This window comes from Neurospora tetrasperma (genome assembly GCF_000213175.1).
Source record: "Neurospora tetrasperma FGSC 2508 unplaced genomic scaffold NEUTE1scaffold_5, whole genome shotgun sequence".
NCBI lineage: Eukaryota > Fungi > Ascomycota > Sordariomycetes > Sordariales > Sordariaceae > Neurospora > Neurospora tetrasperma.
Window position 1 is genome coordinate 1823069 of NW_009799103.1, and position 14194 is coordinate 1837262.

Sequence of the window (14194 nt, forward strand, 5' to 3'; positions counted from 1 at the left end):
TGGGGGATGAAAGCAGGACACGTATCATACGGAGCTCGCCCAACTGTACATTCACGGTGTTGTGGTTGATTGGTACCCGACATGCACAATACATATGAGAGTTTCCCGGCCTCGACGGTGTTGGAAAGTTATCGCGGTAACGGCGAGTCCAAGCTCGGGTCCCCGCCGTGACGGTGCTAGAGATGCGTTTGCGGGCTCTGGTCACCGGCCACACCTGCTCACCGAGACCCGGCTTTCACCTCACCGTCGGCTCCTGACACTGACCATGCATGCCCTGGGCCAGAACAGCGGAAAAGGCCGGTGAAAAATGCAGGCCGACGTCAGGGGATCGCGATCATCACAGGCCCAGACGAACCCCGCCAGCCCACTTTGGGTAGGTAGAGGTAGGTACCTACGTCCCCCCGTCTTTGACATGTTCACCCACTGACGGACAGCACGGAGGGCTCCGATCCTTCCTGGGTCAGGTTTCCTCGTGAATTTTCGCACTCGGCTTCCGGTCGCTAATTACCCTACCTAGGTACTTAGGTCGACTCGAGTTTTCGCAGATGCCATCTTGGCCCGTCATGCCATACATGACCCGATTTGGTTTGTATCCTACTCAGGCTTGTGTAGGTAGTTGGGTTCATACTCGGACCTCAAGATTCTCCATGTTCGACTTCCACTTGGAACACTTGAGCGGAACCAAGTCAGCAAGCAGATAGCCGCATTGGCACCTCAAAGTCCAGTGGCATTGCATTTAAATGACAGCGCCGACACCTCAGTGCACCGCAGCCCGCCGTAGTCACCTAGTCCCAGCGTCGCAACCCGACCGAGCGACGTCAACGTAGGTAATTTGACTGGGCTGCGTCAGGTTCCATCTACAATCTCTCACCTTCTATCGGGCCATTGGCACATTTGAACCTTGTCGTCCTCCCTCAGTTAGACAAAGTCAATCAATACTGCTTTGCTTTTGCCCTCGGCTCTCCTTCACAATAGTTATTCCTTCAACGCTGCCACGGGACCTCCGGTTTTTTTTCCCTTTTACTTGGACGTGTGAAGGTCTTTTCTTTCCCCTTTGCCTCAGTGGTTCAAAGTCCCTGATCGGCGCCTGCGGACTCCTCCAAAAATCGCGATCCATCATCGAGACCAGGCAACCTAAGTAAACGCACCCGCTGCTTTCATCCAACGGCGCAACTCGACGACAACCAATTTGTAACCCACTCCAAAGTCCCATCTTTTGCGACTCCGCCTGCCGCCACCATGGTGGTCGATACCGCTTACTATGACGTCTTGAACGTCAAGCCCACTGCGACTGAGCTCGAGATCAAGAAGGCCTATCGCAAGCTCGCCATTGTCCACCATCCCGGTAGGTTGCGACACCACTCCTTTTTGCGAGTTGGTTTGTCAAACAACATTAGACTGACATGGCTGTCTCGCCTTAAACAGATAAGAACCCCGACGACCCTACCGCTCACGAAAGATTCCAGCAGATTGGTGAGGCCTACCAAGTATTGTCCGATCCTGACCTGCGCGCAGCCTACGACAAGTATGGCAAGGAGTCTGCCCGGCCCACCGAGGGCTTCGTCGATCCCGCCGAGTTCTTCACAAGTATTTTTGGTGGTGAGGCCTTCGTGGACTGGATTGGCGAGATCAGTTTGATGAAGGACTTGACTGCCACCATGGAAATCAGCATGGCCGAAATGGAGGCAGAGGAGGCAGCCGCCGCCGCTGAAGGAGGCGAGTTCCCCGGCACTGACGAGGCCGTCAAGGAAAGCCTCAAGACCGCTGCTGGCGCCACTCCCGCAGACGCCTCCACTTCTGCTCCCCCCAAGGTTGTGGTCGAGGATGAGGCGTCTGCTGCCCCGGCCGCCGCACCCAAGGCCCCATCCCCATCACCCTCGCCAGCGCCTCCTTCAGGCTCGTCCACTCCTCGCAGTGGGAGTCGCATGCAGATCCCCATTCGCCCGGCCTTGATGGACAGGCCCGCGGACGAGGTTTTACCCGGGACTGAGGAGACCAACACCGACATCAACAAGAAGGGCAAGGATAAGAAGAAGGGCGGTCTTTCCAAGGAACAGCGCGAACAGCTCGCCGCTTACGAGAAGGAGCGTGCACGTATTCGTGAGGAGCGCGTCAACACCCTCGCGCAGAAGCTGCTTGACCGTATCTCCATATGGACCGAAACCGACAGGGGCAAGGATGTCACAACTGCCTTTCAAGAAAAGATGCGCCTGGAGGTGGAGGAGCTCAAGATGGAATCTTTCGGTCTCGATATTCTCCACGCCATCGGTCAAACCTACGTCAGCAAGGCCACTGCTTTGCTACGCAGCCAAAAGTTCTTTGGAGTGGGAGGATTCCTGAGCCGCATGAAGGACAAGGGCACCATGGTCAAGGACACATGGAACACCATCAGCAGCGCTATTGACGCCCAGCAGAGTATGGAGGAGATGGCTCGTATGGAGCAGCTAGGTGGCGAGGACTGGACTGAGGAGAAAAAGATGGAGTATGAGAGGAGAGTCACGGGCAAGATTTTGACAGCGGCCTGGAGGGGAAGCAAATTTGAGATCCAGAGCGTGCTCAGAGATGTTTGTGACGCGGTACTGAACGACAAAAAAATTCCCCTGGCGAAGCGGCTGGAAAGAGCCGAAGCGTTGGTGATTATTGGTGAAATTTGCTCAAAGGTAATTGCCTCAGTCGCTTCTTTGTGATGATTACGCAGAAAGCTTGCTAACAATGACGAACAGGCTAAGCGCTCTCCTGAGGAAGAAGGCGACTACATGGCTTTCGAGCAGCTCGTCGCCGAGGCCAACCTGAAGAAGGAAAAGGAGTCCAAGAAGAAGGACAAGGAGAAGAAGAAGCGCCACAGCAGCGATAAGGGATCTACTCACTCTGCCCAGGCTGCGGCCACGGCTGCCGACGCGCCCAACGTACCGAAGACCTCGTCATAGAAAGGCGACTTCCTGGTGTAATGGTTTGCTGTTCTCTGTGGCTAGGCTTTCCCTTGATATACAGGCTTCTTGTTTGAGGACGGATCCGAAACCGATAGGAGGCGCGGGAGAGCGTTGTATCTCCTTTCCGAGGTGGGGCATATAAACGGTCGGCTATACAGGCTACATTTTTCGCTAGGTGGCAGAGACTGGACGACCGGAGGACGCGGTTAGGCGTGAGAAAGAAGCCTTGGGCGGCGGAGTTTATGTCTCGAAGATCTACAAGGGACGATATCGGTGTGTGTAATATCAGCGTCGACTGACGGCGTGAGCTGGGGGTATCTGCAGTGAGACTGAGACCTGCGTGTGTGAAGGTGAGGGAGGACTAATACCCAAGATGTGTGCAGGAAAGGAAAATGAAAAATAACAGGCCACCCTAGAGAAATTCAGCTCTGTTCATCATCTTCATCATCATCATCACTACCACAAACCTTGTGAACCTTGCTTTCCCATGACTTATGCTCACGTGGAGCCACGAGAAGATCAGGACTGGAGTAACAATTATCTCAGTGTCCTTGATATGGTGTCTCGCTTCTTCAAATGATATGTTTTGGCAAGTGTCCACTACAGATGGGATGCAATTTACGTTGACCTCTGGACCCCCAAAAAGCCTCTGAACCCAACACTTGTAATTGCGAAGGAGTCAAGCTAATATTGATAATGATTGAGGGTGGTGTTAGTTTCAGGAGATAGAAAGTCTGGATCCGTGAGGTGAAACATCCATGATGAGGCTATCTATCTGCCTCTAGGGGTATCATTTCTATAAGGTGGCCGCGTCTGCGGGTCTATACTATCCGTAACAGGCAGCGCTATCTAGCTATATTTTCGCACATGTCTCCCACCCGCCTCCTTTTTCTCAGTCTGTACCGCTCAGCCGTGGACCTTGGGAAGTTAGCTCTGGGCCAAAAAAAGTTGTAAAGGCACTACCCCCCCAAAACACACACAGCTACTCTGCTTCCGTCTCTGTCTCTCTCCCCCCTGACACACAGGCTCAATTACATCTTGACACCTCTAATCCATCTCCTCCATACTTCCTCCTCCTCCAGCCCCATTAACTCCCCCATTCTTCGCCGCAGCGGCCGCAGCCTCACCATCCTCTTCACTAACGTAAATCCCCACCAAACAAGCAGCCAGCATACCCTCATAGTTCACCCACGGATGGATCTCCCCAAACAACTTGGTTCCGTCCCTCCCCGCGCCCTTGAGCAGCTCCGGCTCACCGCCAGGGTGAAAAGGGATATAAGGCGTGATGTTGTACACCCTTCCCCCAAGCACCATCCACGCATCCTTGCCCTTGCGGCCCGTCATCTTTTTGAGCAAGCTCGGCGTCACGCGCAGATAAGGGGTATCCTTGGGTAAGCCGCGCAGGTCCGCGGTCGGGTGGCCTGAGAGCCGGGCCCAGTCTAGCGGGGAGTGGCCGGGGGTGAGGACGACGGCGCGCGAGGGCTTGGCGGGCTTGGTGCTGTGGGTGGGCGGCGGGAAGAGACTGCTTCCGCCTCCTCCGGAGGATGAGGAGGGAGGCCCACGGTTCGGGAGGGGACCACCGCCCGGTCGGCCACCGGATGATGGAGGGAGGGGGAGGGTGGAGGTGCCGGGTTGGCGGAGAAGGTTGGCGGGGAGGCTGCCCCGCGCAGCAGCGGGAAGGGGAGGAGGGGGCATCATCATGCTGGTGCTAGAGGTTGATGATGTCACGGCCGGTGTAGGCTTCTCCTCCACCTGTGGTTGTCGTTGTTGGGCTAGTTCGGGAACAGAGAGGGTGAATGCCGGGACCGAATCGCTGGGGATGGCCGCCGAGGCTTTAGGGGTTGTCTGCCCCTCTCGAGGAGAACCAGGACTATCGTTGATGCCGTTTTCCAGGATCACCACGGGTGGTGGCAGTGGAGGAGATACTACATCCTTGGGAACCGCTATCCTTTCCTTCTCTTTCTCGTGAACTTGGTCAACATCCTCTGGCTTGGGTTCCTCTATGCGTGGTACAGGACGTTGCGGTGGACGGGGAAGCTGGTTCTGTGATGCTTGACGGTAGAGACTCGTCCAGAACTGTTGAAGCCATTCTGGTCGGCGCAAGACGAGGAGGACGACAGAGGCGACAATCAAGGAAATGCCTAGCAGGGCCATGGTGGCGAAGGGTTGCGCGGCTGTAGCGGGGGTAGGTAGGTATTGGTAGGCAGATGCGGGGAATGGTGGTCGGTCGTACGTTATCGCGGCATTGATGGCTGTATCGACTGATGTTGGGGAGTGCGTGCCAGGTTCCTGTGTCTGCCGTGTCGTGGGGATAAGCGCGACTGGCGCGATACCTATCGCGGGGCAGGCTGGATAGGTACTACGTGATCGACAGTAGCGTCTGCTTTAGTGTAGTGTAGTGTAGTGTAGTGTAGTGTAGTGTAGGTGACGAAGCGCAGATGGGATGTCAGCCGACGAGATATTAGAAAGCCTGGGTGAAGTCTGGTGGGATCTTGTGATTCAGTGGCGCAGAGCGAAAGCAAAAAAGCAAGGTTCAGTTGAGTGCCCCCAGCTGTCCGGGGAAGGATTTCGTCCGAGTTGGGATGAAATGATGGTGAATCGAAATCGAAATGCATTCAAAGAACTGAACCGGGCAAGACCCCCACCACCCCATCACATTGGATGTCGCTCGCTGAAAGCGCCCTGTTACATCGAACGGATACAGCGACGGCGGCGGGACAAGGGTGCCCGGCCCGGTGCCCCAAGTCGTCGGGTGACGTGTGGGGCCGACCCAAAACCCCGAGGCGCGGCGGGGTCGCTGTTATGCAAATGCGACCAATGCCGTAAATCCAATGTAACTTTGCCAATTTCCGATCTTTAACGATCCCGAACAGTCCCTACAGAAGGCTTCCCCTATACGGCGGTAGACGAAATGAAAGAGCCGCTGCCGCATCTCGGTTTCCAAGCATTGATCTGTCTGTCTGTGTATTTATGGAACGGACAGCGCGGGATGCAGGGTAGGTATTGCAAAACCCAGCAACGAAGTGGACGTTGGAGAAAGGAAGACTCGGAGACGGCTGTCATTGAAGCTTCAATGCACTTTGGGTGTTTGGATGAGGTGATGTGACCATGGGCGGGACGAAAGAGTGACTGAGTGACTGAGTGACGACTCGATCAGATCGCATGGCCAAAGAGTGATCAATGAATGGATGAATGGTCAACAAGGGCGGCTGTTCAGCCAGAGTCTACCTACCTAGGTTTACCTTACGTTCCATGTGCTCCTGCAATAATACTCTACCCTTACTAGGTTGACTTGGCTGCTGCAAGTCTGAAATAGGATGGAATAAGAAACGGGCTCCTCCTGTTCCTTCTGCCATCCCTTTTCACCCTGAGGACGAATCACCCTGGAAGACTGCCCAAAAGTGTTTCTTTTCCATCGATCCGTCTCAACCTTCCTTCCATCCTGTGCCGTGATTACAACCCATTCAACGAATCTGTGTCACGATACACCACCTCACTGTGTTTTGTCTTGTCTTGTCTTGTGTTTGGCAATGTCGCCCAGTCCAAGTTGGGGGGTTCAACCAGTAGCCGGAGGACCTTCCCGTCTGTTTTAGTGTTCACAGCGTTCAGCGCTCCCTGTCGCCTACCGCTCGCACCGCACCCTGCACCACGCAGCCCAGGGCAGCACCTCCTGCAATGCCCCCAAGACCCCAATCCATTGCGCATTTCCCCCCTCGGGGTCCCAACGGCATGGGGACCTCGCGCTCGACCTCACCACTCCCGCCGAGACCCGTCTCCCTCGCTGTTCCAGTTCCCGGCAAGCCCACGATAAACAACAACAACAACAACAACAACAATCGCAGGTCGCCTTCACCCTCGCCCGCCTCCAGGCCCCGACCAGTGCCGTCGCCGTCACCACAAACTCTCGAGTCCGACCAAGATTCAATACGACGAGGCGCCAGAAAAACAAGGAAACAACCACCTGCGGCAATTGTGACCACCACCATCACCCCTTCTGGAGCGCGGACAGCACACATCTCGACCTCTTCTAGACCAAGCAGCAAAGCCAGCAGCAGCAGTAGCAGTACCACCACCACCACCGCCACCACCGGAAAGAGCTCCTCCGCTGCAACCAAGCGCGCAACTGCAACCGCAACTCCAACTCCCTCCTCGGCTGCATCTCCTGCCGGCGCAGCAACCCCGACCTCCACCTCGTCCCGGAACTTCCCCGTTCTCAAGGCCCGCGCAAGTCAACATGGTGCGGCAGCGCACTCGAATTTAAACCCAGGAATGGACAAACCGTCAAACACGCAGTCGCCGACCGTCGCCAGAATGCCCTACGATCGGGCCTCAACCACAACCACCCGACAGCCGCAAACGGCCTCCGTCGCAAGAGCCTCCACCAAGGCACCCCTTACTCCAAAGGTCACCACAGCCCGAGTTTCGTCCGCCTCCACCGTCTCCTCAGCCTCCACGACAAGGCGAAGGCCCGAGTCGGTAATCAGCAGCACTAGTTCGAGGGACAGAGAACATGTCGCGTCGCCAGTGCCGCCCTATTTAGCCGGCAACGTTACCCCGAGAGCTGCGTCGAGACCAAGTCGTGTCAACAGCACCGCTACGACCCCTCTTGCTACTCCAAGTCTCGACCGGAACGACCAGTGGGATACGCGATCGAGCTTGTCCATAACCTCACAAACGACCGACGACCCTCGACGACCCATCGTTACCTTTAGTCCAGCTTCCGATGTTGGAGTCCCCAGACAAGATCCGGATTCCAAATTCTTCTATGCCTCCGAGGCTGCACCGAGATCACCCGCCCAAGGGAGGCCCCCTATTCTCCAACAGGCCAAATCCTCCTCTTTCTTCTATGCAAATGGAGGCACAATACCACCAAAGGAGAGCCCGGGTCCGGCCTCCCCCTTACCCTCCCTAGGAGCGCCGTTCCAGCAACAACAGGACAAACTTTTGAGCAAGTTTATTTACGCCAACGGGGCAGCCGATCCGGAGCCTCCGGTGAGAACCCGGTCCAGGCCATCGTCAGTGGTATCAACAGCGTCCAGGGCACCGTCAAACAGGCCGCCAAGTGTGCTCTCTCAGACACACTATCCTAACAAACCCACATCACCCGTTAAGCTAACCCCTCAGACATCCGGAAGGAGTGGGAGTATATCGGCTATGAACTCGCCGCGATCCCCTGTCTCGGCTAGCGCTGCTTCTTCAAACCGAGAGTCCGTGAAACGCAAGTCTCTGGCTGACCAGCCCGGGACGGCGCCAATCAATGGGCAATCAACGAAACGCAAATCTCTCAACGAGCTTCCCTCTCGACCTGCAAGTGGACCGGTGCCCAGTCGCCCCAGCAGCCTGGTCATGGCCGAACCACCAGCAGTGGCCAGGGTCGTGACGCCATATAGTTCTCGGCCTCCTTCAGAAGCACCATCACCTTCTGTTCTATCCGTACCTGCTCCGTTCAGTTCCTTGTCTGAGAATATGGCCTCTGGTGGATTCGCCTCACTTCTCCAGGCTGCCGAGGACTTTGTCGCCGAGGAAGATGAGCAAGATGAAGCAGAAGAAGGGGAGGAGAGCGGTGGAGATGGGGAACCGCGGAGAGGCTCAGTAAGCAGTCCATCAAAGTCATCTCCGCAGGACAAGGAGATATCAGACCTTGTTGCGAATGCCCGGAGGGAGCGGAAGGTCCAGGATTTGCAGATTACGAACGCAAGTCTTGAGGCGATTAACCGCACTCTGGAACGGCAACTGCGGAAACAGACGGCTGAGCTTCGGGCTTACAAACGCCTATCCCGCTCGGGGCGGTTAAATGTCGGGCCCGCTCTAGTCGCCTCTCCAGCTGATGCCGGGCTTTTGGCCGGGGCTGATCTGGACGCACTCAGCGAAGAGGGCAGCGAGCTAGGAGCGGAAGACGGGGAACGGGACACACTGACGGAGGAGTTGGAAGATGAAGATGACGACGACCTCTCAGGATCGGAGGATTCCGCTGACATGACGCCAGCCACGAAAGCGATTCGCGATGCTGAACGACGAGAAAAGGACGAAGAGAGGTTGCGGCTGGATTTATCCAAGCATCAGCAATTGCTATCAGACAGCCAGAAGATCAACCAGAGCCTGAAACGGTGTTTGGGCTGGACAGAAGAGCTGATCAAGGAAGGGAAGCGTGCGCTGGCGTACCAAGTGAAGGCAAGCGACGTTGAGATTGGTGGGCGGGTCCTTGCCCCTGAAGAGGTGGAGGCTCGGGAGGCTCGGGAAAGGGAAGAAGCCGCCGGCGAGGGCGATACGGATACCATTGACGATACCATCAGCGATACCGACCTCGAGGACGATGAGAGCATTTTCACGCCGGAACCCGGCGTTCTTATGCCGCGACTGGCGGCCAAGTTTATCAACGAACAGAACAGACAACAGCAGTCCTGGGGAAAACAGACGCAGGATAGGGACAGCGGCATTGAGTTACAACCCACGGATGGCGGGTGATGGTGCGAACCTCCCAATGGTCAGACGGTCAAGAAGATGTCCGACTATGCCTCGGGAGGCAAAGAGGGAAGAAGACATGCGCGGCTCAAGATGACCAAGAAGAACCGCAGCAATAGACCTGCCGTGCGCGTCGCCCTCTCCACTTATTATTTGTCCCTGATTTGCATTGCTTTGGGCATTGGCGTTGGGAGGTTGTTGTTAACACGCATTTGCGATCAATATTATACCGGATACGTCCTGGCTTTACTCTCTTTCATTCTGTTACTCGCGGGACCGGTTTTGGGACCGAATGTCTTATCATAGCATCGAATTTTGGGCATTTCAGGGCACAAATGCCACTCTTTTCTTCCTGGCTTTACACAGCTTTTTTTTTTTTCCTTTTTTCCATCACTCTATCAACATTTACATCGGCGAGTTTCGTTATACTACTAAGCTAGCTCACGATATACCCAGAACATTTCTCTCTTCTCTCTCTCATTCCCTCTATCTCTTTCATCAAGAGTCCAGTAACAAACACCGGCAACAAACCAGCCACCCTGCTCACTCTGGCTGTTTCAAGTCGCTTCTGCTTTCCCGCTTCTCCATTACTTGCATAGGCATTCCCAAGGTAACATCCGGGTGAAGAATAGGATCTGGAGTCAGGGATTCGGTGGTTTATTACTTGGTCAATTGGGAGGGATAAAAAAACTCTAGAAAACTTCCCTTGGGAACGTTTACATGCCATTGTGTGTTTAAAAAAAAGGAGCGACTATATGAGCAAAAGGGAGCATTGGAGGGAGAAGAAATCCATAAATATCTGCGGAGGCAGAAAACAAAGCAGACACGCAATATTACAGCAGAGTACGTACGTACAAAGAGGAAGTAACTGATTGATACCCCTCATATCCTTGTATCCAAAGGCCATTCTTGGATGCAATCCCGATGCAATTGACTGGCGAAGTTGAAGTAGATGTCGTCTTTTACGTGTACTAACCCTAACCCATCTGACCACCAGTGGCTTTGCAATACAAGACGCTTAAAGGTTGTGGTGGTTATATGATAACAGATCTTGTGCAAGTTTCCATCGTTGTCATGTGACAATACCAGTCTCTTCTATATCTTTGGAGCTACACCCAGTTATATCAATACTATAACGCCTTACCTCCTCCTGCCAAACCTAAACTTCAACCCATCATCACTCTCATCACTACCCTCTGCACTATCCTCAACCCCAAACCGCCTCCTGCTTCCCGTTCCTGTTGTCCTCGCCCTCTTCGCCGCCGGCTGTCCGCTACTCCTTTCACCCCCACTCGCTGGAGCACCATGCTTGCTACCCGCACCCGATCCGGATGATGCAGCTTCTGCTTGTGTCGTGGTGCCCACTGTTGTCGTGGCGGTAGTCTGCCGCGTTCTCCTCGCAGCTGATGCCTTCTCAGCTGATTTGGCTGCTCGCGACCTTGGAGGTTCCGATGCCGCTGTCGCTGAGTAGGGCGGCGGTGGTGATCCGGTTTCTGGGATTACGGTGCTTCCTTCTCCGCCACCGTTGTCATCCGAGCCTTCCTCGTCACTACTATCCACCGCCATGAGCATCCTTCTCGTGGGAAGACCACGGGACCTGTTATCGGCCGGATTTTGTGAAGTGCCGGTTGCTGCCAATGTCCCAGCCCGGGCTTGACTCTGCGATTGTCCCCCCTGTCCCTGAGTGTTGCGTCGACTATTACTACCGGCATCTTCAAGCCAGCAATCGTCCCCAATGCCGTATTCTTTGGGCTTGACTTCCTCTAGCGTGATGACGAGACGTCGTTGCTGCTGTTGCTCGTCAACAGCGTCACCGGCACCAGAATTGTCAACTCCCGGCTTCTGCTTACGGAACTTTTTAAAGTTCTTCCGGCCGTTCCAGCGCGGATCCCACCTGCCATCGGCAATGTCTTGCTCGCGCGTGCGCCCTCCTCTTCTGCCGCCGCTGGCGTCGGCGAAGCCTTCTTCTCCCTCCTCTGCATTGTCGAGATCGCGGTTCGGCATCCGCACCTCGAACTCCTCGATGATGTGAAGGCGGCGGATGGCGGCATAGTCAATCTCGTCGTCGGCGGTCGAGTCCAGCAGCGCTTGACGCTCGGCGGCCGCGAGAGCCTCGGCCTCTTCGCGCTTTTGGCGGGCGAGTTCGATGATGTTGTCACCGTCTCCTTTCTTGGCTTTTTTACCTTTGCCTTTGGCTCCCTTCTTCTCCTTACCCTGTGAGTCGGATATGCTGTTGGCGTCGTCTTTGTCATCCTCTACAGCTGGTGGCCCCTCTGGTTCGGGAGTCGGCTGGGGGATGGCGGGTTGTCCGGCCTCAATGCGCCTCTTTTTGGCGGCGGCGGCGGTGGGGGCAATGGCATCTAGTAATTCTGATACATCATGCTCGAGCAGTGGTGACAGCGCTCGTTTACGCGTTGGCTTTTGGCTACGGGTAGCGCGTGTGGTGGCGGCGGCGGGACGTGATTCTTGCCCTGAGAAATCATCATCGAATTGTTCTGGTTGCTGTGAGACGAAGAGACTTTGGCTGTCTTGCGATGCTGGCATCTCCGCGGCTAATTGTGTTGCCTTTGTAGCTGGAGCAGCAGGAACGTCTGCCATGGAATCGTCTTCGTCGTTATCGGAATCGAAATCGAAACCCTTGAAGCGAGACCTACCACCTGCGCGAGCTCGTCGTCGAGCCGGGGTAGGTTCGTCATTTTCTCTGTCGCGTGGATCGACTTGCATGCGATCCCCCGACTGAGGTTGGGCGATTTGGGTGGGATTTGCGGTTGATGTAGGTTGGGTGTCTTCTTCGAGGCGTCGTCGGAGTAGAGATGCATCGCATGCGAGGATGGCCTCCAGAAACTCCTTTTGGTCGGGAGGCCGATGGTCGAGATGTCTGGCAAAGCTCGTGTAGAAGTTGGTCCACCACTCAACGTCATCGCCCTTTCCAGGGGCATGTCGCACCACAACGACTCTTTTCCCGTCACTGCCATCCTCAAATGACCCAGTCCCCTTTTCACCGGCAACCTCTTTGACGTAGCGCACAAAGTCATCTACCTCGGTGACGCCTTCCACTACTTCTTTGAAGAAAGCCTTGCCTTTGCCCCACTGAACAACAGGCGCAAGGTTCTCGTGTTGCTTCTGGTTGTAGAACACGAAGGTGTATCCAGCGAAAACATCTTGTCGCCGCTCGTCGGGTGCATAATCGGCTGGCGGTCGTTCGGTAGGCTCATCACCGCGAGGTGGCAGGTAATCAGCGGCGTTGGGCCAGGCCTCATCGAAGGTGCTCTCCAATGCACTGGGCGTTCCCGTTCCAGCGTCATCAGGCACTGTGGCAGCCTCGACAATGGCGGTGATAAAACCGTCAGATACGATAGGTTTGCCATTGACCAGTGCCTGAAGTGTCTTGGATGTGTTGCGTTTCTTGCTAACCACGTGGGTGGTGAGCTGTTCGTAAGTACCTATGTACTTGATGTCAAGCTGCTCGAGGTTGTCACGTAGCGTCTGCCATGAACCAGCCTCGATTTCCTTCTTGGTAAAAGAGAAGCTGAGAACAACGGGACGCCATACGATGCTGAAGCAAACCGGTGAGTTCAGGTCACGTAACACCACGGTTCGTTCGTATAGGGTTATACATACCGAAGTTGATGTGGACAGGCACCCAATATAAGCTCATTGGTTGGTTCGGTGAGGACGACTTTCTGTCCACGTATTTGAGTCCCGTTCAAGAGGGTGCCCTTTTTCGAATTCTTATCCTCAATGGTGATTTTGGAGCGTGTGAGTATGTTGCCCTGAAGAAGCTTTATCAGCCGAGGCAATTCGGAACATTCCCTGCCCGAGAAAACCTACACCATCGCCGTCCACAACATCAGCAACATGAATGCAAATATGGTTCCGTGAGATTGTCTTGTCGGAAATGACAAAATCGGCTAAAAGGCCAGTCAGTGGCTGTTTGATGCTCGTGCCGAGGAAGTCTTACTGTTTTCCGCAGTCCTACCAAAGAGGTACTGCCTGCCCGGTCGCAGCCATTTTCTTCCGTCTGGCTTCCTCGTTCGGGGTCAGCGATCTCTTCTCTTGGAGTTTCTTGATCTGATATGGACGGCATCATGGCAGCGCGTCGACGCGACCGCCGATCCATGTAGCACAGTAGCACACAGGACAAAACCCACCTTCGAAGACGTCACTTTCGAGAAGCCACATATTCCCAACAATGCCGACTTGAAAAAAACCGGAGGTAATTGACAGTGCGGACTTTGAGGTGGATATGATGGGTTGAGATGACGCGATGGCCGATCGCGCGCAAGTATTTGGGTTACGCGGTCACTCTTCGTTTAGTAAACCAACTACGTGGGGTATTAACGTTGCGCGGCGTAAGCGTCGTGTTGGATGGATGCCGTAACGGGGACTTTTCTGTCGCGGAAGGAGCGCGCTCGCACGTGAACACTTTAGACTGTAATTGAACTTGCCTGTTTGGGTCGTTCCAAAACTTGTACAGTATGTAATTCCGTCTCGAGCCTTGAGGTTGAAGTTGCCTCTTGCTGGCAGCAAATCCTTTGCGCGGGGTGTACGAGGGTGTTGAACAATGATGACGGGCATTTATACTTATGCATCAATCATTCTTTTGTTGAATAATCCATATAGGCTTTTTGTCAGTCTTTCGCATGGGATTCTGATTTCACCTCTTTCGCCGTTGGTAGTGTAATCGAGACGGTGCTTTCCCTGCATGCACTGAGGCCCCACTGCTTAGCACTGAATGGTGGTTGCAGGGCGTTTCTTTCTTATGTCGCCAGGGGGCAATTCTCTTGGCAATTCCCGCTCCC

General features: G+C 54.8%; 5 protein-coding genes across 5 annotated transcripts; 3 read left to right on the top strand and 2 right to left on the bottom strand.

The window, feature by feature from the left end:
* Positions 1-1202: 1202 nt before the first annotated feature.
* NEUTE1DRAFT_123862 (uncharacterized protein) lies at positions 1203-3377 on the top strand (the record flags this gene model as incomplete). The annotated part of the gene is made up of 3 exons (XM_009854979.1): positions 1203-1345; positions 1426-2660; positions 2724-3377. The coding sequence occupies 3 exons, from the start codon at positions 1240-1242 to the stop codon at positions 2925-2927; spliced, it is 1545 nt and encodes a 514-aa protein (XP_009853281.1).
* Positions 3378-3977: 600 nt separating this feature from the next.
* Positions 3978-5186, bottom strand: NEUTE1DRAFT_85768 (uncharacterized protein; the record flags this gene model as incomplete). The annotated part of the gene is made up of 1 exon (XM_009854980.1): positions 3978-5186. One exon carries the CDS (start codon positions 5082-5084, stop codon positions 3978-3980), a length of 1107 nt encoding a protein of 368 aa, XP_009853282.1.
* Positions 5187-6605: 1419 nt separating this feature from the next.
* NEUTE1DRAFT_131206 (uncharacterized protein) lies at positions 6606-9395 on the top strand (the record flags this gene model as incomplete). The annotated part of the gene is made up of 1 exon (XM_009854981.1): positions 6606-9395. The coding sequence occupies one exon, from the start codon at positions 6606-6608 to the stop codon at positions 9393-9395; it is 2790 nt and encodes a 929-aa protein (XP_009853283.1).
* Positions 9396-9443: 48 nt separating this feature from the next.
* On the top strand, positions 9444-9725 carry NEUTE1DRAFT_117781 (uncharacterized protein; the record flags this gene model as incomplete). The annotated part of the gene is made up of 1 exon (XM_009854982.1): positions 9444-9725. The coding sequence occupies one exon, from the start codon at positions 9486-9488 to the stop codon at positions 9696-9698; it is 213 nt and encodes a 70-aa protein (XP_009853284.1).
* A 720-nt stretch (positions 9726-10445) lies between these two features.
* NEUTE1DRAFT_123867 (uncharacterized protein) lies at positions 10446-13403 on the bottom strand (the record flags this gene model as incomplete). Its single annotated transcript, XM_009854983.1, has 2 exons — positions 10446-12948; positions 13372-13403. The coding sequence occupies 2 exons, from the start codon at positions 13401-13403 to the stop codon at positions 10533-10535; spliced, it is 2448 nt and encodes an 815-aa protein (XP_009853285.1).
* Between the last annotated feature and the right edge of the window lie 791 nt (positions 13404-14194).